Genomic DNA, 27,450 nt, shown 5'->3' on the forward strand with positions numbered 1-27,450 from the left:
GTCATGTTCTTTCCTCCCTTGTTTAGCGGAATGCTTGCATTGGGTGTTCTTCCTTCCTGACATTTCTACCCTTCTCTTCTCCAGTCTAGTCTAATGGGCCACTTCCTGGAATCTCTCTACAACAGCCAGGTTCCTGAACCTGGGTTTCAGCTAAGGGTTGTGTACGACACAGACCAAAACGTGAGTTTTTGTTTTTCTCTGCATATCTGTAGTGATTTAAGGGATGCTGTTTGGAAGAATGTTTTTTTTGTGTGTGATGATGTAAAGCAAGCAGTGGTGATATAAATGTTAGAAGCCACACGTTTTTCTATAGGCCTGGTGTCTTTCAAGCTATGGTGTTTTTGTATGTGACACTGTTTGCTGCTTTAACTGCAGTGTTGCCCTGAGAAACCTTTCATATTAAACTGACTAGAGCAGCAAGGTGACAGTGCATGCATGCATAAAGGAGGGTGGCTTGGCTATGCAAAGGCCTGTGTCCTTGTTTTAATGACCGTATTGCGCCTCTTACGTTGTATACCTAACAGCAGAATGTTTGACAGCCTTTTCAGTGTGATTGCTCAGACCATACAAAGCTGCCAAGCATTCCTGAAAATGTGAGTGTCTATTGTGTTACTGTGTCAGCCTTTCTTCAAAGTCAAGAGCGAACAATGCATGCTGAAGATAACAATTGAAATTTTTAGGAACCATTTATGCTTTATCAGTTGATAAAAAGCGCCAACTGACGTTGTTTTGGCTTTTCAAACTGTAATTTAAAAGGCAGCTTGAAATCTTATGTTGCACCGAAAATTTCTTTAGCTTCATTACTAAAATGTAATGTAACAAAGTGTTGAACTCTTGCTTCTTTACGCGCACGTTTAATCACGCTTTTTGATAGCATCTCTGTTTTTTTTTTTGACTGAGCAATGATTGGACTTTCTATCACCATTTCAGAGAAACCTGACAGAATACTTCAACGCAGTGGATGCAACTAATATGATCGTGCTGTTTGCAAGGTGCGTTCAAAGTGTGTTTGGGAAGCTCAGTTGTGTTAGTGGTTTTCTTCTACTACTTCTGTGCTCTCTGTAATCCAGTATTGACATTTTTGTGTCACTGTACTATTGGTTCTCAGATGGTCGATTCATCTGATAAGTATTTACTCCTTTTCACCCACTTCTGCTATATGTATTTGTATTTTTTCGCATTGCTACAGCTTAATAGGAGGTTGCCTGCTTATTTATACAGACCAGGGCACAGTGCTTCAACATTTTTGGGACTTTCAAAATGGCTGCTATATGGTGCTTTTCTGACTTGCGTAGCATGCTGCATGAACGGAGGATCCTGATAACCTCCCGGCGCTTAAGTCGACTAAGTGCCTGTGTCCAGGCAGCCAATGCCCTCATCTACCCAATGGAATGGTGAGTATGTGTCTTACTTAAATTTGTATCGAAGTGCTTTCACATTGTGAATTCATATAGGTTTCAAGGAGCATGACCGTGGGAACTCTTCACATGTTTCATTCTAGGAGTGTTTCCTGCAAATGTGGAGGGTTCTTAAATATATGGGTTCAGCATAGTGTTTAATTGCAGAATTGCTGCCCGAGAACAACAAATTAATTCATAAGAACATTGAAAATTCTGTTAAGACTGGTGCTGCTGTGCATGAAATCGCAGCTTTAATTTCTAGCTTTGGGGGCTGTGTTTTCCAGGCTTTCTGCTACTCCTCAATTCTACTCCAAGGCATGGTGGAAAAGCCAGCGAATATATGTGCTTTATATACAGTGTAGACCGCTTATAACGTATGTCGCGGGAGCCGCAAAAATCCGCACTATAAGCGGTACCGCACTATAACCAAAACACGCGCGAATTCAACCACATCGCCACCTATCTCTCAAGTCAACCTATATTTATCATCACTCAAACGCACAGCACTTAAAAACGAAGGCACGGTCTATATTTCGTATTTTTTTCACATCAGCCGCTGCTGCAGGGCAAAAGCGCAGTCTCACAAACGGCGAGCGCGGCTTTAACTTCCGTTGTGTTTGTTTTGAAAGACCATGGCTGCGTTTTTAGCGTCTATGAACAGACGCCGCAAGACGTGCCGCAAGACGTGATAAAAACGCCCGCGGGATTTTCTTTTTTTTTTTTTTTTTTTACCCCACCTTGTGTTCACGATGCCGAAGGCGGCAGCTTATCAGCGCAACGTACTGGTGGTGGAAATCTTCGGCTTCGCGCGGCTCGAATGTTCGGAAAGGGAAAGAGCGGTGGCTTATCTGCAACAACGTTCTAAAGCGTGAACCGCGTGGTAGATTTGGTATCGCGAAAACGTGCAGTGCACGCCAGCGCGGATACAACTGGCCGTTGTGTGGGCGGCGCGGTAAGAGGCGGCAACTTGGCGTCGGCACTGGCCGTGAAGCGGTGCAGGCAGTTCCAGTAAGTTCCAGCGACCGCTTCTAACCGATCGCTGAAATGCCGCACGGGGCGCAAGCAAAGATGCTCATGCAAGAAAAGAGCTAATAATGTGGGCGAAAAGTGGAATATAAACTGCCATCCACACTGCTTGTGAAAGCGCCCATCAAAAAATACCGCGGTGGTAAGCCTAAACATCTCTGGCGCGGCTAGCCGGCTCGGAGCGGAGCGCTTTGAATCTCCCGCCATTAGGTACGCGTCTCCCCATTGGTGCAAGTCGTCAGGCTCCTCCCACTGCCACGCGAAGAAGCCACCGCGAGCGCGGAATCGCCGACACGAGCACGAAAAAAAAAAAAAAAACCCAAAAAAAACTCGCGCGCAACGCCGATGTGCACGATTCGTGCGCGAAAACGGACCATGCGGTTCACGATAAATAAAATCAACTTGCCGCGCGCGGATGGGGAGTCTGTCGCTATCTTCCGAGGTGCATCAAGCAAGGACAGTTGTGGTTATCAGGTACGCACGAACTAAAGGGTGCCTATTTTTTTTTCTTTGGGTGTCTACGTTAGAGGAGGGGCAAGGGGTGCACGCTGCATCAGATGGCCGATTTCATCCTTTCTTTTTCTTTTGCTACCCTAAAATGATGCCTCAGCTGCGCCGGTAGATCAGCAGACCCGCCGAAAAACCGCACTATAAACGGCATTGTGCTTCGGCCAGCCGCATCTTAAGCGGTATGCTTATGCATTGAGTTCTATGGGAGGCAAACCGGTGGTCGCAAAAACCCGCGTTATATCCGGTCCCGCACTATAAGCGGTTACGTTATAAATGGTCTACACTGTATATATATATATGTTGGTGTGTGCGCGACCATCTTTTGCCTCTATATTCTTTATACTCATCAGTTCCTTTGAAAGAGGGATTATCCTTGCCAATTTTTTGCCATTGCTAACCTTACCAAAGTTCCGCAGAAGTATGCGTAATTTGGCAATTGGTGTGGTTCCATCTTGATAGCAAGAGTGCAGAGGATAGAATAGCAGAAGAACAACAAACACAGCACTGTGCTTGTTCTTGGTGGTTATTATTTTACCGTACCATCTGTGGTGCTGTGGCTGTCAAGATAATCAGAGTTATGTTTTTTGGGGCAAAATTAGGGCATTTTTATGGAACCATTGATCCACGCTGTGTAATTTTCCTTCGTGATCTGCTTGAAAGTTTTGTGCACTTTTGGACAGGGAAAATATTGTGGCCTCTTCATTTTTTTTGTCCTGTATGAATGCAGGCAGCACATATTCATCCCAGTTCTTCCCAATCATCTGATGGACTACCTCAGGTTTGTGAAAAGGCTTGCCTTCTTTTTATTTTAGTTGTTAGTTGTTCAAAGTGGAAGTTTTTAGCCTATTGAATAAAGAGACATTTAGATGGTGCATAAGAAAAAAAAAGATGGAAAGGAGTTCTAGTGAGGTATATTAAAAAAAAAGCTTGAACTATTTCCTGGCATGCTTATTATGATACAGCAAGCTTTCAGTGATCTCTGTAGTGGCTTACAAAAAAGCCTTGTTTACTCATACTTGGGCATCTAACCTCGTGCTGTACAACCTTCTTTCTATTTTGGCTTTATCTTTCATATGTCATTCAAGTTTTCCAGATTGCTCCAATTGATTCGTTAGGGCTAAGAACTACTCCACTGAAGGTTTATGACAGCAATGTATGTGTCTGCGTAGCTGTTGTTGGGATTTGTTTCGTGTTTTGTTCTAGTCATCTGACTTCTGCATTACAGTGCTCCAATGCCATTCCTTATCGGTGTTCCTGCTGTGACACTTGCGGTGAGTGATCATAGTACTGGCATCTTATTTCTCGCTTTGTCACCTGATGATCACATGAACCCTTATGCAGCGTGTACAGTGATGTTGAGAAATTTAGAGATTTTAAAGCGACTAACCATTCTGGCTCAGCGGCTACGGTGCACCGCTGAGCATGAGTCTGTGGGTGCAATTCTGGTTTGGGGCGGAAAAAATAAAATAAAAAGCTTATGTGCCAATGTTTCGGCATGCGTTAAAGATCGCTATGTGCTCTAAATTGGTTCATACTAATGGCAAGCTTTACAGCTCAGGTGTAGCTTCACAATATAAAACCACAGTTTGAACTTAAATGCTGACATGACTAAAATGAAGATGTTCAAAGAAGGGTATACAGTATGTACTATCTCTCAAACAAAAAAATGCAGTCAGTCCAACAACTGTAATATGGGAAATGGGAGAAACAGGCCAAAGTAACGAATCGAGCTGAGTGTTTCTTTCTCTTGTTCCTTTCATCATTATCATCATCAACAACAGCCTATTTAGGTCCATTGCAGGACGAAGGCCTCTCTCATTGACACACTTCCTGACCTGCACTGCCCAAGTCAGCATCTGTATAATTCCTAATATCTTTGTGTAATGCAAACTTGTCATTGTATAGCTTGTGGGATTCTACATTTCACACACTAGTTATTTCCCACCCCGCAGCCATCCGCGTTCAGCAAACATGCCTTGCGAGCGCCGGCTGCGGATGGGTCCGTTGTTTGCGGAGACAGGCAAAGGCAAGAGGCGGCAAGGGCAAAACATCAATGGCAGCGTTTATTGCAAAGTTCAAATCAAATACACTGCATACAGACTGTTTGTAGGCCATAACGTTAACACTGGGAGCGACACATTAAACAACGCTAGAGATCGAGATGGTTCGACTCACCGATGGCATACCAGAGCAGCGGAGCGCTGCGGAGTGCGAGCGCGGTTGCAGTCTCCCAGCTCGCCCGGACACGTCCCATTGTGGCGCGTTCCCCAGGTCAGGACCAGCGCGCCGAAACGTCCACTCGCTACCGAATCCCCAAGACGAGAGCATCCTCACGTCATCCGACAATCCACCACACCTCGCCTTTTGGTGGCGCTAGTATCGAGGAAGAACTGGTTCTTGGGTAAGGCAGAGGGGAAAAGGGTCAACGTCTCTATTAGGGTGACAACAAACCGTCCGGTCGCTGGCGCCCTCCCGTATGGTTCCCGTTGCGTGAGCGAGGCGCGTGTGGACGCCGGCTGCGATGGAAAGCTAGCCAGAAAGGGGTTCGCGTGAAAGTCGCAATCCCCACAAGCTATAGTTCAGATGAAACGTTTAGGCCAATGTCATTTATAAAAAGGGAAAGCAACAGGGACCCCAGGACTGATCCCTGTGGCGCTCTCTAGGTTACAGTCACGAGCTCGGATACAGAGTCATTAATGAGTACATTTTGAGAACATCTAGAAAGATACATGCGCATCCATCGAAGCACTTATTCAGGGAGGACAAGGTGGGATCATTTATGTAGCAAATGGAAGTGTGGAACCCCATCAAATGCTTTACGGAAGTACAAAAATACACATTGTACTTAGCTTCCGAAATTTCTCTGATCGGGTGGTGCATGAACGTGCTTCTCTAAATCTATGCCCGTAGTAAATAAAAAAAAATTCCTGCAAATGACAAAATATGTTATGTTTAAATCAGGGTGTCGAACCGGAACCGAACCGAACCGAAAACCGGAACCGAACCGGTATTTTTTCCGGAACTGAACCCGAACCCGAACCGTTATTTTTTGAGCACGCTGAACCCGAACCGGAACTGAACCGGAAAAAGAAATAACGGTTACCGGTTCATGCCGAAACGGTTCGACCCTCTGTTGTTGATATTGCACAGTCAATGCAATTCAGGCCTTTTTTTCTTTCCCGTACCATCAACTTCGTACTTGCTCGCGCACTTTCCCCTCCAGACAATTGAACACTATCACGCTTTATGTAACAACAGGGGAAATGAATGAGCACCAATGTAGCATTGGTCTGTTGCTGCTGGAGGCGCGAGCGTAGTGCAAGCTGACCAAACGAAATGTCATTCTCGGCAGCTTGCAGGTGATATAAAACGACTTTGCCCTTCCCTAGCTGCGACTTCATTGGAGAAATCAGGCTGCAGGAGTGCTCCACTGCGCAACAGCGAAAGCTCACACCCGATGTGTGCAAACTTTTTGCATTTCATAATTTGTTGAAAAGGTCCGACACCTGCAAATTATTAATACTTGACAAGTGTGACCGCAGGAGCTGCTCAGTGGCTAAGCTGTTTGCTAAGCCGTTTGCCCAACTCGCTACATTGCTTCTACTGCTACTCGTTCCGGAGGGGAGTACTGCTGTGGACGAATTAAAAAGCGTCTACCCAAAAAGTCCCATCTCATGCTCCACGTGTCAAATTTCCCTTTCATTTTGTAACCGCATTACCTGTTATAAGATTCCGCAATGTAGCACACGGAACGATGGTAGGGGTTCAGGCGGTACGATGACATACTGATTGTAATGCACACTTTCGGTATCGCCAAAGGAATTGCAGTGGTCAGAGCAATAATGCAGTGACTGAGCGTAACTAAAGCTTACTTTTAACAAAAGTGTGGCTAACACATTCGATAAGGTGACAGCTAACAAATTATTCAGGATTACCAAATAATATAATTCATTGGTAGTATTTATTTGCCTGTTGTAGAATTTTTCTGTTTTGTTACAAATATAAAAAATGTGCGCCATTGTTATTAAGCGCTGGTATTTGAACACGCCCGTACGCAGGACTAAATTTAAGGCCTCAAGGTTAGCGTGATGGGCGATTGCATAGCGACAATTGCGATTTCAATAAAAAGGAAAGGACAGAAAATATATCCCACCATCATATCTCTTGGCGTTGGCTTTATGAATAGTTGCTAGGACAACAGAAAGTCTGAGCGATAAAGAAGGTGGTAAATCGTCGCCACTTCATGTGTTTTTCTAATATCTCCAAATTGTTTAAAGTTTCCTTTGCAATTGCGCCACTGCCCTTGGGGAGCAGCACCATTTTGAATGTCAGTTTGTGTTTTGATTTGACGGTCGTTTTAAACTAGTAAATGTTTTTTTTTCTAATTTTAGTGATAATTCAACTAATCGAACCGGTTCGCGAACCGGTTCAAGCTCCCGAACCGGTTCGCGAACCGGTTCGGTACGTGATTTTGTCGAACCGGAACTGAACCGGAACGAAATTATTTCACCCGAACCCGAACCGTAACCGAACCGGTATTTTTTTCGGTTCGACACCCTGGTTTAAATAAAAGTCTCTGTTGACACCCATGTACTTCTTATGAGTTTTGAATGCAACAGTATTAGAGTCCATTTGGATGTTGAGGGTGTTCTGCACCGTGGGTCATTGGTGACTGCTCCGTCACTGGGCGAGAGTGCAAAAGGGGCTGGAGTGCGAAGCTCGGCTTGAGGAGAGCGGCAGCCAACAGCTGTCTTGTGCTGCCCTCTCCACTTTTTTACAGGGCTCTCCTAGCAGTGCACGCTCCTTGTTTTCTTTGTGTTTAATTTCTGAAGCACATGCTATAGAACACATTGCATTCAGTGGGCGAACTTTTGTGTCATGTGTCTGGGACGCCAGCTTTTTCTTTTCATGAGCTGCCTTATGCTCTTGCATTAGTATAGCTTCAAAAACATAGCTACAAAAAAAAAAAAGGGTACCTTAGGCAATAGGGCCTAACGCCTGAATGTTCGTGCACTTGTGCTTGATTAGAAAATGGCAAAAAAAGCTACTACACGATAAGACAAGGCGCAGCAGCGAAGCAAAAATTTGGCATGCATTGCCATGAAAAAAATGCAGGTTCCTTAACGTGCTGTGAATGAGGAAGTGTACTGGCTGGTCCCCTCAAAGGGGCATGCCGGGCTGTGAAGCTGGCAGAGCCAGCTTTTGTTGGTATATTATTCGTAAATTTAGACTATTAGAAATTTTCAAATACTACCGCAAACGGTGAAACTGCACTACGAAACGAATTGAATGGCAAACAGTATTCACAAAGTATGCAGTTTTGTAAATTTGTGCACCTCTATTACAAAGCCATGGTTGGCAGACATCAGTGGGATAGTTGGAAGCATGACGCAATGCATCGGAGGCCAAGTTATATACTTCGTAGTGCTTCCCATGTAACACTTTGTCGTATCTTGACTGGAAGAGAGATTTTTTTGGCTTAGCAAACTCTAGAAGCTTTTGGCGTGCAGGGCACACTGAGGCTGAAAAGTCTTTGCACACCCCGAACTCTGTTTCTGAGTGCATTTATAAATGCTTCTTGTCCTTAAAGTAAGTGAATTGTATTGCGATAGGCTTATGTTTGTCTGCTATCGTGTGTGCGCTCTATTAACGTTTGACGTATTACCTGACATGTTCAGCAATTGTGAACACAGGGACAGACAGCACTGGTTCCTCTGATTGGGTCTATGTTTCAGGCACCCGGTACACCATAGAACAGGGGTTTATTTTGGTGTAACTGGTTTTCAGCATCATCTGCCACCGTTTTTAGGGAGGCAATTTTATGCGTTATGTCTGATGACTGGGCTTTCAGGTTTCGGCTTTGTGAGAATGATAAACTGAGTAGGATGATCCTTCAGAGCTTGTGAGTTTTCCGCCTGCACTTATTTTTGGCCTTGGCAGAACTACCCTAGAAAAAAGAAAAAAAACTGACTTTTATATAAGAAAATCTTCTGAACCACAAAGCTTTTCCTTCCTTGATTACAGCCATAAATAAATAAATAAATAAGATTTTCGGTATTGCGCATTTGGGGTGTAAACTGCTGCCTTTTTGTGAAGGTGGTCACTTATAGTACCATTTTTGTTCTCGCTATAGTGTTGTGCCTGACCTGTTGATGTGGGCTCTTTCTCATTTGCAGAGGGTGTCCAAAAGTGAGCTGGGTGAAGTGGTGATTTTGGATGTGGACAACAACAAGGTTGAAAGCCCCTTCAAAGATGTAGAAACACTGCCGAGTGAAATTGTGAGTAATGCGCGACATACGTGGCGATGACTACAAGACCACGAAACGTGCTGGAAATTTCATACATCATTTAGAGACGAAAGTTAGCCCAGGTGGCCCTGGAAGGAGTTCTCAAATGGGATACACAGACAAAAATTATTTAAAAACATTCCCAAAGTTAAGGCTCGTGCTATGAAAAAAAAAAACCATCCTTTTCCATTTCCTTTTATTTATTTTTTTCGTTTACACCTGGTCAGCAGTGCATAAAGTTTCCATTGCTGCATAACGTACACTTTCGTACGCAATTTCGGGAGACGAAATTGCTTTGATAAATACACCATGCATCAACCCCCATCAGGCCAGCGACGCCAGGCTTTTCCCTAATGCACCAGTGACTTGCCGCTAAAAGGCAAGAGGGTGGTGCTTAAGATGTCCTTGGCATCAAGTCCTCCTCTTTTTGCATCCTGATAACGCGGTCGCTCTCAAGCTGCCTTGTAGATAAGGAAGCCTAGTTGCTTGCTGCCTTAGTCCCCAAGTCCCAGCTTTTCTGATCAAATGATGCGAATTTGATATTTTTTTCAAAACCTGAAATGTATATTTTTTTTTAGAACACAGAAAAAGCGATCAACTGGTTTAGCGTCACACTCCTAGACACGTTCGGCAAGGAGGTGTTGAGACCGTTGTGGACTGTGCATATTTGTTAACACACGCTTGCCCCAATATTGGTCTCAACTGTTTTTATATGTTCATATTAGGCATGAAATGCCCTTCGCGGAATTGGTACTTGGTATACTTGCATGTGCCTACAGGAGTATTTGTGGCACAGGGGTTATTTAGAAATAAGGTTTATGCATTGTTAATGGGAAGGGACCTGAAAGCAAGTGAAAAGTGGGGATGATAGCATAGCGCCTTGTGGGAATACCTGCGAGGGTGTAACAATTAGGCTAATTCTTTGTGCCTTGTGGTGCCCTATTTGTTGAGTTTCCTTCTTAAAAGTGACATGAATGTTGAGTGACATGAGCGACATGAAAGTGACATGAAACTGCCATTATGGTTATTTTAAAGAAAGACGTGTTAATCGCAGCTTGCAGAGTGTATAGTACCCTCATTACACTAACACTGAAACACTTGCTGAAATTTTGGTGGAAACAAAAGCGCTCAAAAAACGGGGACAAAGGAGGACGTAGACAGCACGGCGCTGTCTACGTCTTCCTTTGTCCCTGTTTTTTGAGCGCTTTTGTTTCCACCAAGATGGACACCTACCAACTAGCCCAACTTTCCGTTCTTCTGCAGTACACTTGCGGAAACACTTGCAGTCAGCACGTGGGATGAAAGATGAAAGTTGTACCCGTATAAAAGATAATGTCATCAATAAAGCTAAAAGCAGCAGGATAGCTTCTCTATGTTTGTTGTATACCACAGAACAATTTCGCAGACTCTTTGAAACAAGCCTTTTATTTTTCTACAGGCTAGTTACTGAAGCTTGATTAAGACATTGTAAACTAAATTTTTTTTATTTCTTTGATTCGCAACTATTTGAACAAACTCATGATTCACTGTGACTTCGTATTTGCTTCAAAACCAAAAATCACTATTTGCACATTCCTACTCTCCCGTGCTCGTGCTATCAAAATTCCTCTTGCAACGACTCGACGTCCAGGGTGTAGACCTTTGGTTTCCTTTATTTGTCTCTCCAGAGCAAGGATACACACCTCTGCTGCAAAAGAAACTTTTTGCTCTGAGAGAAGGACAGTGTTAAGGGCAAGGGATTGTAAGTTAAAGAAGTTCTTGAACCCCTGAAGTGCCTTGCTGAATGCGTTTTGAAGTTTTTCTGCGTAGGTTGATCATCTTGCTGTTGGTACTTTGCTTACATGATTTTGTAGATTCTTGAGGACTCATTTTTGGTTTGTTATCTTGATCACTCATTTCTCACATCTTATTTACTGGCAATTTGAGAAATAAGCAAGTGACTATTGGACTTGTTTGTTGCATATTATTATGCTTGTTTTAATTGTTTGTCTGTTTAAGTAATGATGCTTGTTGTAACTGAACCACTAGATATTTTCTGGCCCTCTGAGACAATGAAAAAACACAATTTCCTTCTAAGTTTCTAAAATAAATTCCTCTGGCTAGACTGCCTCATATTATTTTAAAGATGCAGGGTTATGATGAAATTTATTGTCAGCATTTAATGTTTGGGTCTAGTAGCCATTGAATGAAAAGCTGCACCTACCTTTGACAAAACAAGATTGTTATTAACAGCATCATTTGTACTGCATGCATGATCTTGTGGATCTTGTATTGGTGGCAAACAACCAAGATCTTGCTAAAAAGATTTGGCTGCAGTTAGGGTCATCAAGTGGTCAGTGTGCGAAACGGTTACCAGAGCTTGTGTGGCTGCAGTCACAGTAACTTTCTGGAGGACAACAAACTGCCCGTTAGCGGGCCCTGGCATTGTTGCAGTATGAAGGTTCACCTATCAAGCATGAAGCAACGAGTGGCGTTGGCAGTCAATCCTAATTGTTGCATGTTGTCACTTCTGTGTAGAGGCTACCTATTCGGCCGGTATCGCAGCAGCTTAATTATGATTAGTGCATGTTTTGGATGTGTCGGGACAATCAGCTTTTGGCATTTGAGACTGTCCGCAACATTGCGCAAAGATTATGTGTCTCCCTACAGCAGCATCGTGCGCAGTCGCATGCAACCCTGGAAAAACAAACTCGCAAGTCTGAAAGCAAGTACTGAAACGTGTGGTGCAGTATAAAGGCAGCCTCTTTTTGCCTTGCTGAGGGAAATGGTGCGGAATGCCACTGTCCACCTTTAATATTTACACGGTTTCCTATTTTCTCAGTCAGCGGGCGTGTGTGAGTGGGCAACTTCTTGATTTCTTGACTTGTCCCCCGGGCTGCTGAAAGGGAGACTGACGTGCAGACGCACTTTGTCCTCCCTTTCTCCTGGGTAGGTGTCCCCGCTGAAGCGCAGCCTGCGCACGCACCACCAGACTCTGGGCGACGGCGTGTCGCAAGCATTCCTGCGTGCCCTGGTGGCGCTCATGGGCGGCTACCGGGAGGCTCTCAGGGTGCAGGTGGGGGAGCGCATCACCTTCGAGCCCGACCGCTTCCTGCAGTCGCGGCCGGCCAGCCTGCGACCCTTCCTCGAGCGCATGCTGCAGCTGCAGATCTTCCACCAGGCAGGCACTCCCTCCTCTCCCTCTCTCGCGCTGCCTGCCTCGGGCACTAGGCCGGATGTCTGGAAAGGCATGCGTTTAGCACTGCTGGTGAGGGAGGCGATCTAATCGAGCCAGGAAATACAGAACAGGAAGTGGCAGCACAATTGCCGTTGTGTGATCACCTTCCTTCGGCATGTTTTGTAAATCTTTTGAGAGCCGAAATAAAATGTTGAACCAGTGCATACGTAGGTACATGTGGCTGAACATAGCTGATGGCAACTTAAAACCGGGGTGTACGTAAAAACTAGAACTGTAACAAGTGATGCAGCGATACGCGCAGGATGAAACCTGCAAGCAACTGACACTAGAGATGGTAGAGTTGCAGCTATGATAAACCAGAACAAAAACATCGAGGCGAGCTTGGGCTTAACTAATTTCTGTAAAAATGTGAGATGCAGCAGACACATTTATGCACTTTGCATCCCTTGTTTAATCTCAAAGGCTTTGATTACAATCTCTTGCTTTGTAGTCTTGTTTCCGCATGCCAAGAATTTGGTTTACACTAATTTTGGTGTGCTTTTATGTTTCTGCAGTGCATGGCAAGCGGTGCACCTTCGCTGGTTTTGATTAAAAGTCGACTTACTCATTAAAGGCCAACTACACTCAAAATTTCAACCTATTGAAAATGTTATTGCCGTATGGACTGCCTAAAAAGACTGCAAGGTACAAAATATGACAGCTGAAATATGCATATCCACGGCACAAACGACCATCAAAAATCGGAGATTTTGAAACTGAAATTGAGAGGAGCACATGGCCATTACGGCCAGGCTGATGTGGTGTTCCAGCCGGCCCAGCCGGCGAGCAAGCGGTCGCTCGCGGCCAGCTGGCCAAAGAAAACGTGCGCACAATGCTTCGCCCTCATTGCAGCCCTAGGAGAACCGCGTCCAGCGGAGCTCGACCGGTTCTTTTGGCTGGCTGTAGGAAAAAGCGCAAAGCCGGCTGCAATGTCACTTCCGGTTCATGGTTGTTTGCGCAATCCGCCAGCAGGGGCAGCGTCGCCTGCGGCGCAGCTATTTTAAACGCTTCTAATTAATTAACCACTCATTTCACGGCGCTACCAGTCATGTCACAGTTGGTTTGGTGGTACTTAGTACAGTAAAACCTCATTACAAGAGATACTGAAGGGATCCAGAAAACATGTCTCTTGTAACCAAGGTCTCTCGTATGCAATGTTGCTAACATGGTGAACATAGGGAATCTGACCAAACAGACCTCATTCAAATGTCTCTTGTAACCAAGTGTCTCTTGTAACAGTGTCTCTTGTAACGAGGGTTTACTGTATATGTTCAAAGTAAACTTGGGCTAAGTGGAATTTGAGTGCAGTTGGCCTGCTCTTCTGACTTTGACCTTTTGTGAGCTGTTCCACTTGCCAGGAGGATCCTCATGTATGACATTTACTGTGGAAGGAGGTGTGCATCTCTGTCTGTATTTATGGACAGATTTGTTGCCTGTTGTTTGTTCTTATTTATTTGTATATGCAACGCCTTCGAAATCTTACTTCATCTCTAAACTTCTCAAAATGTTTTGGAGCTCTTTGTTGTAGCAGGGCTCTTTGTTCTAGGGGACAGTGTATTGGGTTTGTTTATAGCTGAGAATTTGCGGGCCGTAGCCAGCTCACGAGATTGATATAGTTGAGCAGGGTAGACAGGAAAAGCAGCCTGGAGCAAAAATGCTGACTCCCGTCTCAGTTGAAAGCTGAAATCTGAGAGCCCTGTCTCCCGTCCATGCCACCGGACTGGCCTTGCAGGCTGTAGAGTTTCTCAGCCTGACCTTAGCACCACTGTTCTGGGTATCCTGTGCTGCTTGGTAGAGAAGAAACAGGGCCACTGCTGCCGCAAGTCTGGCAGCTGGATGGGAGACAGGGGCATCCCCCTTTCGCCGTCACGACGAGCCTCGGCGGATGGGGAATATTGCAGGTCTTTGCGATTTCCATAGCTTTGAACTTATTATTAAGCAGTATGGCAATATGCTGACACCACTTGCGTGCAGTCTGTCAGAACTGGCTGTCTAGGGTTACTGTACCTAAAGTGCGGTAATGTACTGGAATGCATAAACAGGGTTTTATGTACTTACTCTTGCCTTAATTGCCAGTTAGTGGGTGATTACTTTTTGCCCAGCTGGAGAGCCATGCCAGTGCAGTCTTACCTAGTTGCAATGATTAAGCATTTCAATTTCATCAAGTCGAGACTGCAGCTTTTGAAGGTGGGGCTTGCTTCTAAAATGCCTGCTGAAACAAAATATTTAGGTTACCTCTGTTTTATGCTGAGAATTCTGGAGACTAAGAGGTTCTCTTGGATTGCTGGGTCAAAGTGAGTATATGGTGGCAGATATACCTAATGCACTTTTCCTAAGTTCAGTTTCTCGAGTAAAGCTGCATGTACATTGGCTCCTTTATATATTGTGAATCCCAAAAGATGTGCGACGGCTAATGTCAGTCCTGTCGCATCCATAATTTACAGCAGATATTGATTAATTTTGTTAAGTTCTGTGAATGAGTAATGCCTGTGCTACACGGAAACTTTCAATTCACAATGGAACGCTCGTCCTGAAGTGCGCCCTGTGTATTCGCAATGGGGCACTCGATCGACAATTGGTTCAACGGCCTTCGGAAGGCCTTTGAAATGGCCAGCAGTGTGGGCCTCTATTGGTTCTCCTCCAGCCGTCCTCCTTGCTGTGTAGACCTATCCTCCCTTGGTGTCCTGAGTAGTAGAAAGCACTGCTTGTCCCCGTCTGATTCCTGTTGGTTGTAGGGGCATCTCATCACGAGATCACATTGCTTAGGCAGGTCTGGGCTAACCTCAGAAGTGGCCATGTGTGGCCTAATGACCCTGCTGGTAACACTAACTGCTGGTCGGGAGGGAGGGAGCCTTGCACTGTTTTCTATAATGTATTCACGGATTGTGTTGGAAATACGTGTAAGTACTATGGCCAAATAATTTGTTTACCTTAGCCCTTGAAAGCCTCTCCTTGCTCTGTTAGTGAGCTGAATCCGTCATGATGTTCATGTGATGGCGCAAACTCTTAGATTTTGTAGGGGCTGTTACTAACTGTGGCTAGTTAGCCGGGACATTCAGCTCTCTATAGCACCCCGAATTCTGTAATGCTTAGAGGCCGCTTTGTAGGATGCACCTGTGTACCAAGTATGTGTTGTAGGGACTTTAAAAGAGCCTGCTGTATTCAGCGAGTTCAGTATCATTCACTGCGTCTTTCCAAGCTGCCATCACCACAATAATGTAATCATTAAAGAGGCCATCAAGGCAAAAGACAAGTTTGGTTCATTAAAAATGCTGCAGTATGCTGGTAACGATGATACCAATTTTATTGCGCACTTCAAACTCATAATTGAAATACATAATAAAGATAACATATGAAGCAGTGTGACTGACTCCCTAGGCACTTTCTGGTGATTTCTCTATGACGTCACACAATCTTGTTTGTGCAGCCTTATTTGTCCTGACAACAAAAATGTCAATTTTATCGCCAGCTTCAAACAAATAATTGAGGTATTAAAGAAAGCGTGTTCAAGAGTGGCGACTCCTTCACCACTTTTCACCATATTTTCTGTGACATCACAGAATCTTATTTGTGTGATTGCCGGCCAACGACCTAAGCTACCGCCGAGCTGGGCGATTGTAGTGTGGCCTCTAGGTGTGTTTGGTGGTGTTTCTTGAATGTTAAGTTGCAGTTAACAGCACACTGATGACTAAGATTTTAGTGCTGGCCCATAATGTGCCACTTCTGCTCACATGACGTCACTGCAGCCGGAAATTGGAAAGTTTTTCAATATTTCTCGCATTTCTTTGGTTAATAAAATGTCTTTCATGGCCAGGTGGAGCTGCTTGAGTTACCGAAGACTAGTTCTTTCAAACTGGACAAAGTTTTTTTTCGTCTTCATGGCCCCTTTGAGGCAGATGTGCCTGCAGCAGTAGTGCCATGAGCGGCCACTTGGCCGACATTCCTAGTGTGGTGCAAAGTTTCTTGTGAGGAAAAAAAAAAAACCCTCGCTTTCAGTGCGCTTTGCCGTAATGACTGTGTTTTAAGAGGAAGGATTTTGTTCCTCATGCTCTTTTGCAGTTTATTGAAGGTCGACTGCAGATTCTCAATTCTGGCAAGGTCAACAATGACATTTTTGAGCTGGAAGTGAACATGTTTGACGACAGCTCCAACAAGCAGTTCAAGCAACACTACAAGTACTGGCTGGCTAACATGAAGGTGTGATCCCATTTCTTTTTTTGCACTTTCCCTTTTATCGAATGATTTTTTGCTGCAAAAGTAATCCGCACAAAATAAAATGTGCTACGGTTCCCACCATGGCATAGCTGAGCAAAAACAGGTTGTATAGAAAGCACCCATCACAGTCCTACGTTTGTTTATTACATGAAATATTTTAGTGTGCAGCACTTTGGAGCCCGGTACAGCGGTCTGGCGGCGCCGAAGGCGATGTCGCGAAGCTGAGCGAGCGAACAAGATGTCCGAAGCCGAAATAAAACGGGAGGAGCATCTGGCAAAAGTGTGAGGGGGAGGTTGGCACACACTGCTATGGAGTCATCTCCCAGCGCATCGCCACGGCTCAGTATGTCTCACTGCCTCCCCCTCACACTTTCACCATGCACCGTCGCCGGAGAGCGCCCTTCCCCTCACACTTTTGCCAGACGCTCATCCGAACCACGTGACATTTGCGCGGGGGGCTCAAACCCAATTTGCAAAATTTTCAACAACATGCTCGGCGGCAGTGACATACTGCAAGATAACGGCACAGTAGCGCGCGCTGCGATGTGTTCACTGATCCCGCGATCACTTGCTGAGAAGCAGCAGCTATGCGCTGGGGCCGAAAAGACTGCAGTTCGCGCTGCGCACAAGTTTCACATTAGGGAGTATAGTAATCGTCAGCTGCTTTTTGTTTGAATTATCTGTCTCACATTGTTGTTCATTCTAATTACTGGGGCTGGTTTACTCATTCAAGCACCTATGACTTGAATGGGACCAAAACACCAGCCTGAGTTATTGGTTGGAAGTAAACAAGTTTGAATTTTCAAAGTTCTACTACAATGCATAAGAACACATCGGTCTCTATCAGTCGATTATTGTGGTGTAAATGCAAATATGCCACTCTCGGCACGAGCAGTTGCTTGTTAACAAAGAAAATGCCAAGAGTGTGAAAGGAGGTATTGCCGCCTTACACACTTTTCTGCACTACAATTTGTGTCATCACGAATCTGAGATAGTGGAGCATGAGATTGGTGGGAACTTGCCTAAATGTTTTTCTGAAGCAAACAGTAGGGCTGGGACATGTAAATATAAAATAAGAGTACACAGGAACTCTTGCTGAGCATGTGTGTTTCAAAAAGGCACGATGTTTAGCTTTGAAACTTTATTCAGCAGGTTCTTTTACTACGAGTTCTGGTAAGGGCGGCTTTGGTTTCGATTTGGGTGCAATGTTTTGCATAGTCAATACCATCAGAAGATTTTGCGAGAGAACGCGAGAACTAATGCCCCTATTTTCTGTTTATTTAAATTGGACAAACTAGCAGCAAAACTCCAGATTACTGGTGCAGTAGGCTGAACATAGTGACTGGCTGTCAGTTACCATGCTGGGAAATTGGCATGTATACTGCTTCCCTCAGGCAGCAGCAATTCTTCAGACTTGGTAACCTGAGTTAATACCCACTACACTCTAAAACATTCTATGTTCTATAGATATGCATCCCGAGATATTTTTTAAAGCAGTGAATACTAAAGTTTTATAAAGTATTGATTGGCACATTGTTCCTCTCTATCTTGATCAGAGTAGGTATAACCCCAACCGTTTTTCTGATTATTGAACCATTGAGTTACTAAACAAATTTTGGAATGCTTTGTAAGTGGTTTCATTTCAGTGCAACACACAGTGACATATGTACTGGCATTTCTATAGACAATCGCAAAGGGCAAAAAGTATTTTCTGATTGAAAATGATTGGTTGTTCTTATTTCTCAGTGAACTAGATCTAAAAAGTATGCTTTCTCACATTGCTTGCTCATGCATTACAGGTCTTGGCTGCAGACTTATGTAAAGCATGTGAAGCAGATTTTCTTTTAAACTGTTGTCTTTTGCTTTTTATTGCTTGCTTGACTTGAACTTTTGACCAGCCCATTTGCTTCTTAATTTTATTTGCAGAAGGAAGGTGGGGCACTGCTCAAGTCAATGAAGAGCAAGGTGAGTGTCTCCCGTGATCCTGATCCTTGTAAAGATAGTTACAGAGCTTTAGGTGACGTAGAAATGGTCTCTTTACTGCGGCGCTCCTCACAGCCCGGTTATAGCTTTGGTGCATAATATTTGTACTTTGATGTGAGCATTTCCAGCTTACTTGAGTGTCTTGCAATCTTTTTCTAGGCCAATCCTGCTGTTCGCAATGCCTACAAGAATGTAAGTGCCTTCACATGCCACTTTATTACAGTGTGACAAAACATTTGACATCCACCTCAATACAGCCGTACGGCTACAAAGGAAAGCTGTACAGCTTTCTCAGAAACTTCGCAGTTGAAGAAAAATTTGTCTTCAGTATTCGAACCCAGGACCACTGCCTATCTAGGGCAGTTGCTCTACCAACTGAGCTAAACAGGATCTGGTTAGCTCAGTTGATAAAGCTTCAGATCAATCCTGGTTAGCTCAGTTTGTAGAGTGACTGCCCTAGATAGGCAGTGGTTCCGAGTTCGAATCCTGGACCAGGACGAATTTTTCTTCAGCTGCGAAGTTTCTGAGAAAGCTGTATAGCTTTCCTTTGTAGCTGTACGGCTGCATTGATGTGGATGTCAAATGTTCCTTGTCAGAAACTTGCTCCACTTTGGGGATTTCCCCTAAATCTGGTCGGTTAATTACAGTGCATGTCCTTGGTTGAAAAGGGAAAAAAAATTAGCATGGAAAAGCACTGATTCTGGGCAGTGTAGGTGCTTATTATTTTACAGTAAACTTCCAGACAGTGTATACCCAAGCAAAAACTGTCGACTGAAAAAAAAAAAAAGTTACAAGACCTTGAATTCTTCAGACCATTAGAGCTGTAAAACACTGGAAGCAATAAGGAAAAGCCTACATTGAACTCTAATCTCTTTCTTTCTTTCCTTTTTTTTTCATGGAACGGTCTTAAGAAACTTGCTGTGAAATTCAGCTCACACCTAAGTTTTATGCCGGTTAAAGCTAAATTTGTCTTGAAATAGGACAGCTTCGACTTAGCTTCTCTGGGCTAGGTCAAATATGTACCAACTAATGAAAGTACAGGCTGCCAAATGCAGAATACAGCCAACACACTACTTAAGACATGTTTCCATTTACTTTTGGTTCATTAGTCAAGCTTATGCCTTCAAGCTCGCTGAGTTAATCCAATTTTTTACAAATACAATGACATTGCAGTTAGATAGCTGAGTTTAACAATATATCAACCAAAACCTTTTCGGCCATGCAAATTTCTGTTTGAGCTGAGTAATTGTTAACTCTCAAAAAGCACTCCAGAGGAATATACAGCTTTACTCCCCCAAAAAGTACGGTGAAACCTTGTTATCTCCAACCTGAGTATTTCGAAATTTTGGTTTAGTTGAATGCATAATCAAGTAATTTGTTTAACAGAGTAGTTTAGTCAGAAAGCTGGTGGGCACTTTTACCCACCTACCTAACTTAGCCAGCTACACACCCGTCTTTAAATAGGAAATGTTTTTTTACAGCCGGTCGGTAGAGGTTGTTCATGTGTTTATAATAGAAGGCTGTGAGCCATGTGAGCTTTTTATTTTTATGGGGCTTTCTTTTGTGTAAACTTGGTGCCAGGAAGTTTGTGGTTGATGCCAGGAGACGTTATAGGCCCTGAGCATTACAGTGGAAACGAAATTGGGCTCGTAATTGAACAGGATTCCTGCTGCTGGGTCTTCCGTAGCATGCTTTATTGAGATCCTTATAAGGCAAGCCGGAAGGCAGCAAAGAGGAAGAAGGTGGTAATAATAGCAGTTGGGAAAGACAGAGGAAGTGGTGAATGGGAGCAGTTCAGAGACTTCCACTGTAAGCCCCAGATAGGTAAAGCATTTTTTGGTAAAATATTTTCAAAACACGCTTGTTAACAGAGAACAGAACTGGAAGCTTCTTTAAACGGCAAATGGGGTCACCAAAAAGTAATGAAAACTGTAAACTGAGGAAAGAAAACGTGAGCTCGGCCAGACCAGAGTGTAAAAAATGGGGCCACTTGTTTTTCTTTCACCTTTCCTCCCAGCTCTTTGGTCGACTTTCTTTTTCTTTCCTGTTTGTTGTTGTCAGGTGTTGTGGTATGATTGCATAATTGTTGCCTGCTTGTTAATTTCATTGTCTGTTTTTGTTTTGCTCAAGCTGCCATGTAAGGATATCTTTTATCAAAGGCAGGAATGAAAATGTGCAGGAAAAGAAACTTATGTTAATAAGCCTATCTCTTTTTGGGGTGATTGCTGAAACCAATGAGCTCTTAAAATGCGCAATCAGTAAAATGAAAACTGTGGTAGCATGCAGGCATTGAAACCCTGCCATAGGATTTTTCTCCTCCTTAATTAAAAATTCAAGTTAATGTGGTCCGTGCTAGCTACGCGCTGCGGAATATTGGCAAGCCGTGGATCAGATTAAACTGCCTGGGCTTTTCACGGCAAGCATCCTTGCACCAGTCAGTTTGTAACTCATGCAGCAACATGTCGATGGTAATCTTTTTCAGCCCAGTCTTTTCTTTAAGATGTTTTCGTAGCTTGCCGAAAAAGCTGAGCAAAAAATGAAGTTGGAAAGCATGAGAATAGCAACATTTTTGCTTTTTCAGCATAGTTCATTGCACAGCATTTTTTTACCATTGATTGCCAGGCCTAAGAGGGCTGAGTGCTTTTCCAGGTAAGAAAACAGCTTAGGAAGAGTGTGGCACGGTACTCATGGTCGCCGCTGTCAAATGGTGGGCCACGGGAGGTGAGCTAGGAACGCAGGGATGCTTAGTGTTGTTCTGACCCACTGACTGCCTGGTGCCTCATTAGTGATGCAGTGTTTATGGTTTGCCTCTTTGTTATTAATACATAACCACAACTGACCCCCTGGTAAGCATTGCTGTGAAGGAACCTTGCTTAGTCAGTAACATAGAGGAAAGTGTAGAAGTTAATCTGTTTGTGAACGTCTGATCAGTGCATGAACTAATTGTGCTGCAACGGTACTGCGTTACTCTGAAATATACTGTGATAACAAACCTGTTCTGTTTTGCAAGTTACAGTAAGGTTTACATGCCACAGGAAGGTGAAGAAACTTTTGTGGACTGCGAGATTTCAAAAAGGAAACCATTCACGTAGCCCACAAGCCCATGTAAACTCGTGGCCAAAAGAGTGCCTGCTGAAAGAAAAAGCGGAAGGGGTTGTTTACAAAATTCGTTGTCTAATGCCTGCTCAGTTATGTCAGAAGCACAGAAATTCCCGCAATGACTCCAACAGCACCAAAACGATGTCTGGAAGTTGGGCATACAGCGCAGTGCTTTAGCTGAATACGTGCAACAAAAAAATGAATTACGTGAAAAAGAATCCTCCTGGAATCATGGCACATAGAAGCAAGTGCAGCAAAGCTGAACAGATCGTTAGGTGCCCTTTCTCTAATTTACACCCACAACCTCCAGCATTAAAGCCTTTAGTTGGAGTATTTTATTTGTTTTCATCCACCGAGGGAATACATTATATGGATAACTCCACAGCCACCAAGCTGGAGGGGGGCTGTGTTTAGCTTACAAAAAAAGGCTAATGCTTTGCCATGCTTTGAAATGCTTTGCAGCATAACTCACACTAAGCCTGTGAACATTTTGCATGTTTCAAGACATGTTGCATGGCTTTATCTTTTCTAGGTCAAGGACAAAGGCAGGAAAGCGTACACAAATATACAAGGCAGAATTGCCGGAATGCAAAAGGTAATGTGTGCATCTTGGAATCTCGTGATGCGTATGTCAAGCTGTGTATATGTTGATGCAAGGCTTATATGTAAACTGAGGCAGTATTGATATCAACCTAGTGCAAGTAGCAATGCTTTCAACAAGAACACACTCATTTTTTTAGCCAGTCAGGTTCAGCGTGAAAAGTAAAGATGATGGCAGATTGGGCTTATGCTTACGTTAACCCTTTGTGGGTCGAATTTTTTCGCCAAATGCGACCTCCCAGGGTCGATTTTTGTTATTGCTGATTTAAATTATTCGGATGAATCTATTGGGAGAAAAAATTATCGTAATTTTTTGTTACGTTTTGTATGTTGTTACGTACATGTGGTTTATTCATGAGTAACACAAGAAAATTCTAAATAAAAACGAGAGAGTAACAATTGGGCAATTTGAGTGAATTGAAATCAGATAGACATCAGTTTCGCGGGCGCAAAAAGCGGGAAGCGCCCGGAGGACGATACCGAAACCAGCCGCTGCGCGCGGCCGGATGTGTGAGCGATAGACGGCGCACTGCTCCTATAAAATAAAATAAAAAAAAAAAAGAGAGAAAAGAGCCTAATCAGTTTCGCAGGCGCCCTTGGTCTGTGGCAGGCGCAAGAAACGAGAAGCGCTCGGGCACCCGATGGGCGATACCCAGCGCGCCCCCTCGTTACCGGATGCGCAAGCGATAGCCAGTGCGCTGCTGAAGTAAATCATAAAAAAAATAAAAAGAAGAGCCATCGGCGCAAGAAAATCATTTGGCATATTTCCGCAGTGTGGCAGCACATGCCAAGCAAGAGAAGTTGGCGAGAAAGGCACGCTTTTTAAACATACAAGCAATGATGTACATATGCGTTATTGACCACTTTGAAGGTGTTTGCAGAGGACGTACTATATGTACGTCCGTGACCCTGAAAGGGTTAAAGAAAATAGTGCAACGTTCATGCCTCAGTGCAGTACGTTGGGCACGTTAAAAATGGTAGCCAAGCTTGTGAATGATTGATAACATTTGCTGCAAAGCACGAGCTGCATGCCGCAATCCCAAGCCATCAAAGTTGTGGTTAACCCTGATCTCTTCACTTTGTTGCTCTTTGTGTATGAGGTTTTTCTTCCAAGGGTTTCCCAAATGGGAATTTATTTCCTGTGTGCATTTGTTTCTTTTGTGGCAGCCTCCTACCGCTTGTTCAGCTTTTCTTTTTCCAAAGTCCTTGTAACAAGCAGCAGACAAATAAAGCTCCACAATTCACGTTGCATGAAAACTAGTGTGCAGCTGTGGCAAGTCTGAATTTGAAGGGAATTCTCAGGCTCGAGTCACCCTGTGGGCTTCTGCGAAATTGTCTGAAACGACATGGTCTAGTCACTTTATCGGCTTTGTCTAGAGTGTGTCGGCCATCTGAGTCACATTGGCTGAATTGCATGCACGTTTTATGAGAAAAGTGCACTGAATAGTGCCCCTGGCACCATGATCTTTTGGTGACATGCACTGTGATGACATACAGGCATGTCTGTAAGGCAGAATTTAGTGAGCTACGAGATCCTCTAACCTAAAGAAACTGTGTACAAGCGTACAAAATGTAGATTTAACCCTAAACCAGGGAAAAAAAATCAAAGAAGATAGATAGCACAAGACGGCTGCAGTGGGCCCCTGTTGTTATTTTTCTTGTAGATATTACAAATGACCTTCTGCCAGTTAGAGAAGTGAAGGATTGTTCGAGTTAAACTGCACAATGCAGCTGCAAAAGAAAGGGTCTGACAAGTTTACTGTAGTGTTCCTTTAATTGGAGACACTCACCTTGGTAACTGAAAATTTGCCTAAGAACTAATTTCTTTGCACTAATTTTAGTGCTTACAATCTAGAGGGGCTAAAGAGAGGGCACTTGCAAATTATAATTGTTGTGTTTTGACTCGTTCTCTATTAACTGAGCTGCCACACCTACGTTAGTTGGCTGTTGCCAGCGTGGTTCAAGCAGCATGCAATCTGCCAGTAGTCTTCAGTGATACTGTAGCAAAGTAATGCCAGAGTCCTTCAATGCTTTACTGGTCACGAAACTGCTCCGTAACTCAATGGGAGAGCTTCATATGCTGCGTTTGGCCGCCGCGCGGTGGCGCCACCATCTCACTGAGGTCACTCCTCGGGCGGTGTTGCGCTGGCTCGAACGGTGGAGACGCGGCGAGTTGTGTGTGTTTTGTGCGGGAAAAAAATGTAACGTGCATCTCGCGCTGTTGTGATGCGACTTAAGTAGTACAACGACGATGCCGAACACATGTTGCGTCCCGGGATGTCGTTGCCTGTACAACGATACAACAGAAAATGTTTCCTTGTTCTGCTGACCGAGCGACGGCGAGTTGCGTGAGAAATGGAGGCGCGCCATTCCAAGGCAAGAAACGGGAGATTTCAGCTTCCATTATAACTGTGGGACAGTGTGTGGAAATGCACTGTGTGTGAGAATGAAAAAAGCAATGTACCCATTAGAGAGCATCCTAGACCTGAGGCTAACTTAAAGCCGGAATTTTGTCATATCAGTAAGGTAGTAGCGGTGCTTCATTACCTGTTGCAAACTTGTATTACCTTGCGCTCAGGCTCGCGTGTAAAAAAAAGCTTTGGGACGTCCTTGTGATTTTACTTTTCATATTTCCGCCAATTATCCCTTAGGGTTCGTTTCGTTTGTTTTGTAACCGCGCGTGGCCGCTTCTGGATTTCTTATCTCGCGTTTCAACCGGAGCGCCCGTTTGCTCTTTTTGTCGTACGTCCTGTCGGGGGCAATATTGTTTGATATGGAAAGGGTGTCACCTTGTCGCTAACTTGATTTTTTTTTGTTTCTTTAACAATGTTCTCGGTCATATTTCCATAGATCCGAAAGTAATAACGTTCCGAGATGTATAGCAAACGCCGCGCAACTCACTTTATCGACGTTCATCTGTGCACGTCACACTGCGGACTGCTTCTTCGACATTTTTTGTTTCATTCTAGTCTTTTGTAGAACAGGAGCTCGCTTTAATAAACTTCGTTCAGAAAAGCTTCACGTCGTTCTTGGCTACGTGGCAATATTGTTTCCTCCGTGTGCTGCACATCGCAGTGCGAAAAAATAAATTTTTGTACGCTGGACCACGCTCTCTTGTCTCCCTTCGTAATAGTGAAATTTTTTTGTTGCGTGTGATAAAACAGTTTTATTGTTCTTTTTTCTCTTCTTTTTTTTTTTTTGCAAGGATTGCGAGGCGTAGAAGCGGAAAAACACACGGTGCAACATATATCTCTTCGTTCTTAGATCCTTCGCGTTTCTGCACCGTTTTTAGATGTTCTCAAGTGTGTACCCACTCATCGATACGACAATACTATCGGGCTATCTTTTTTAGCGTTCTGTGCATTCCAGAGCAATCAACGGATTCATTAAGCATAGTCCGAACGACGCGTACTTGGTTTCAGTTTTTTTTAATTGTATTATCGATAGGCCCGCAGCAGTCCGTGACTACGGACCTACCGTATGTGTGGTATATACAACTTTTCATTTAAGAAAAGAAGCAATAGAGATTTAAAAATCCGTAAACACGACGGCGCAGCGCTTGTGCCAGAGGATGCAGAAGCCGTTGCCGCTCGCGGCCGAAGTCTACGGTAATTTACTTCGAAAAATAAAACCCCATTGAAGGCTGGTGATATACATAATGACTGGACTATTCATTGCTAACTACTACGAAAAAAAGCACACCTAATCAGCGTGCAGACACCAAAAGCAGCGAGCGTTTGCACGCCAAGAGCTGGCCAATATGCCGCACGCGCGGCGGCTGTATGCCCTTCGTGCGGCGGTGGCGCCTGTAGTGGCGCCCGCGGTCCCTATATGAAACGAGCGCCGAAGTTTCGTGACCAGTAAAGCATTGAAGGACTCTGGTAATGCTTTTGTGCACAGTAGGTTGTCGCCCGAACTGCTTATTCTTAAACCTGTTTTTTGGGAAGTACTAATAATTTGCTGTCAAAATGGTTTATGCCCAGGCATTTTGCCTGAGCTGCAGTGCACCGTACAAAGTTGGCATGTAGTTGAGATAACAAAATTTTGTTGCTTTTCCAAATACTCATCATTACCAGACTAGTATAAATCAATATAGGTTCATGCTGCCAATGACACAGTGTAGCAGAGCATGCGGAAAAATTGGCAATGAAGTAGTAGTAGAGTTAGAAATACCACTGCTAGAATGCAGCTGGACAGTTTTACGAGGACAGTGTTCAATGTGCGCTGTATACTTTGCACTCCTTTTGTGTTGTCGCTTTGATATGGGAGATTTTTTTTTTTTTTTGTGGGTTCTGCAATGGCGAGTCTCGTTCCAGTGATGCACCTTTTGCTTCCGTTACTTTCACACACAGTGTTTTTGTCGTACGCATGCTGATGTTACAGAAATCAGTAGTCTAGTGCTATTTGCAAAAACGATATGGAATTTCATTCTGAAATGAACTGTCTAAAATGATTTCACACAAACACACGCAGGTAAAACAAGAAGAAAGGTTGGGTGGTGCCTTTGAGGGAAATGTGGCACCAAAGGGGGTAGCGTGGTTTGCGAGTGCAGTGAATTCACTGTCAGGCACTCTGTCTGGCCAGGGCACGCAAGATGACATGGCCCTGTCAAGGAGAGACAGCAGCCAGCCCAGGAGTGCTCCAGCCAGCCCCACGATGGACCGCAAGAGGCCTGTGACGTTCCAGCCCTTGCACCGAGTAAGGTTCTGCTCGGCCTCGCCTTCAGGCACTCTCAGCTGCCGCTTGGAGTTGCAGCCAGTGGAGTTTGCATTTTACTGGGGCAAAGAGCACCACCACAGGTTCTAGGTGTTTGAACCTGCACAAATAATTAGCCTGACTGGAAGCTTGCTCAACAGCCTGACCTTCAACCAGTGCACCCTCAACAGTGTGAGCTCAAATGCCTACGCAGAACCTATCTATTGGTCATCCTTGCCCCCTTTTTGTAACTTGCATTTTCAAGCAAAAGGGAGTTTTCGTAGCAGTAATTTAGAGTTCAAAACTGAAAATTTGGGACCTTCAACGGGCCATGCAGACAGAACACAAGTATGGTTCATTCGAAAGATTGCCTCGTTAGAATCATACTGACGCCACTTTTAATGTAAACTTCGCTCAA

At 44.1% G+C, this 27,450-nt stretch overlaps 1 protein-coding gene across 3 annotated transcripts in view; it reads left to right on the top strand.

The window, feature by feature from the left end:
• Positions 1–27,450, top strand: part of LOC144151437 (DENN domain-containing protein 1A-like) — a 64,865-nt gene that overhangs the window by 14,283 nt on the left and 23,132 nt on the right. For 2 of the 3 annotated variants that reach the window (XM_077682491.1, XM_077682498.1), the window contains 13 exons: positions 85–180; positions 540–593; positions 931–992; positions 1,296–1,394; positions 3,664–3,714; positions 4,162–4,207; positions 9,113–9,214; positions 12,156–12,383; positions 16,500–16,637; positions 18,582–18,620; positions 18,798–18,830; positions 22,270–22,332; positions 26,922–27,035. In XM_077682491.1, the coding sequence (XP_077538617.1) occupies positions 85–180; positions 540–593; positions 931–992; positions 1,296–1,394; positions 3,664–3,714; positions 4,162–4,207; positions 9,113–9,214; positions 12,156–12,383; positions 16,500–16,637; positions 18,582–18,620; positions 18,798–18,830; positions 22,270–22,332; positions 26,922–27,035 (1,125 nt within the window). The remainder of the gene's footprint in view (positions 1–84; positions 181–539; positions 594–930; positions 993–1,295; positions 1,395–3,663; positions 3,715–4,161; positions 4,208–9,112; positions 9,215–12,155; positions 12,384–16,499; positions 16,638–18,581; positions 18,621–18,797; positions 18,831–22,269; positions 22,333–26,921; positions 27,036–27,450) is intronic. The other variant, XM_077682503.1, reaches the window with a different exon arrangement.

The sequence above is a fragment of the Haemaphysalis longicornis genome, unplaced genomic scaffold (genome assembly GCF_048455015.1).
Source record: "Haemaphysalis longicornis isolate Haplotype H1 unplaced genomic scaffold, Haemaphysalis longicornis Haplotype H1 scaffold_1, whole genome shotgun sequence".
Taxonomy (NCBI): domain Eukaryota; kingdom Metazoa; phylum Arthropoda; class Arachnida; order Ixodida; family Ixodidae; genus Haemaphysalis; species Haemaphysalis longicornis.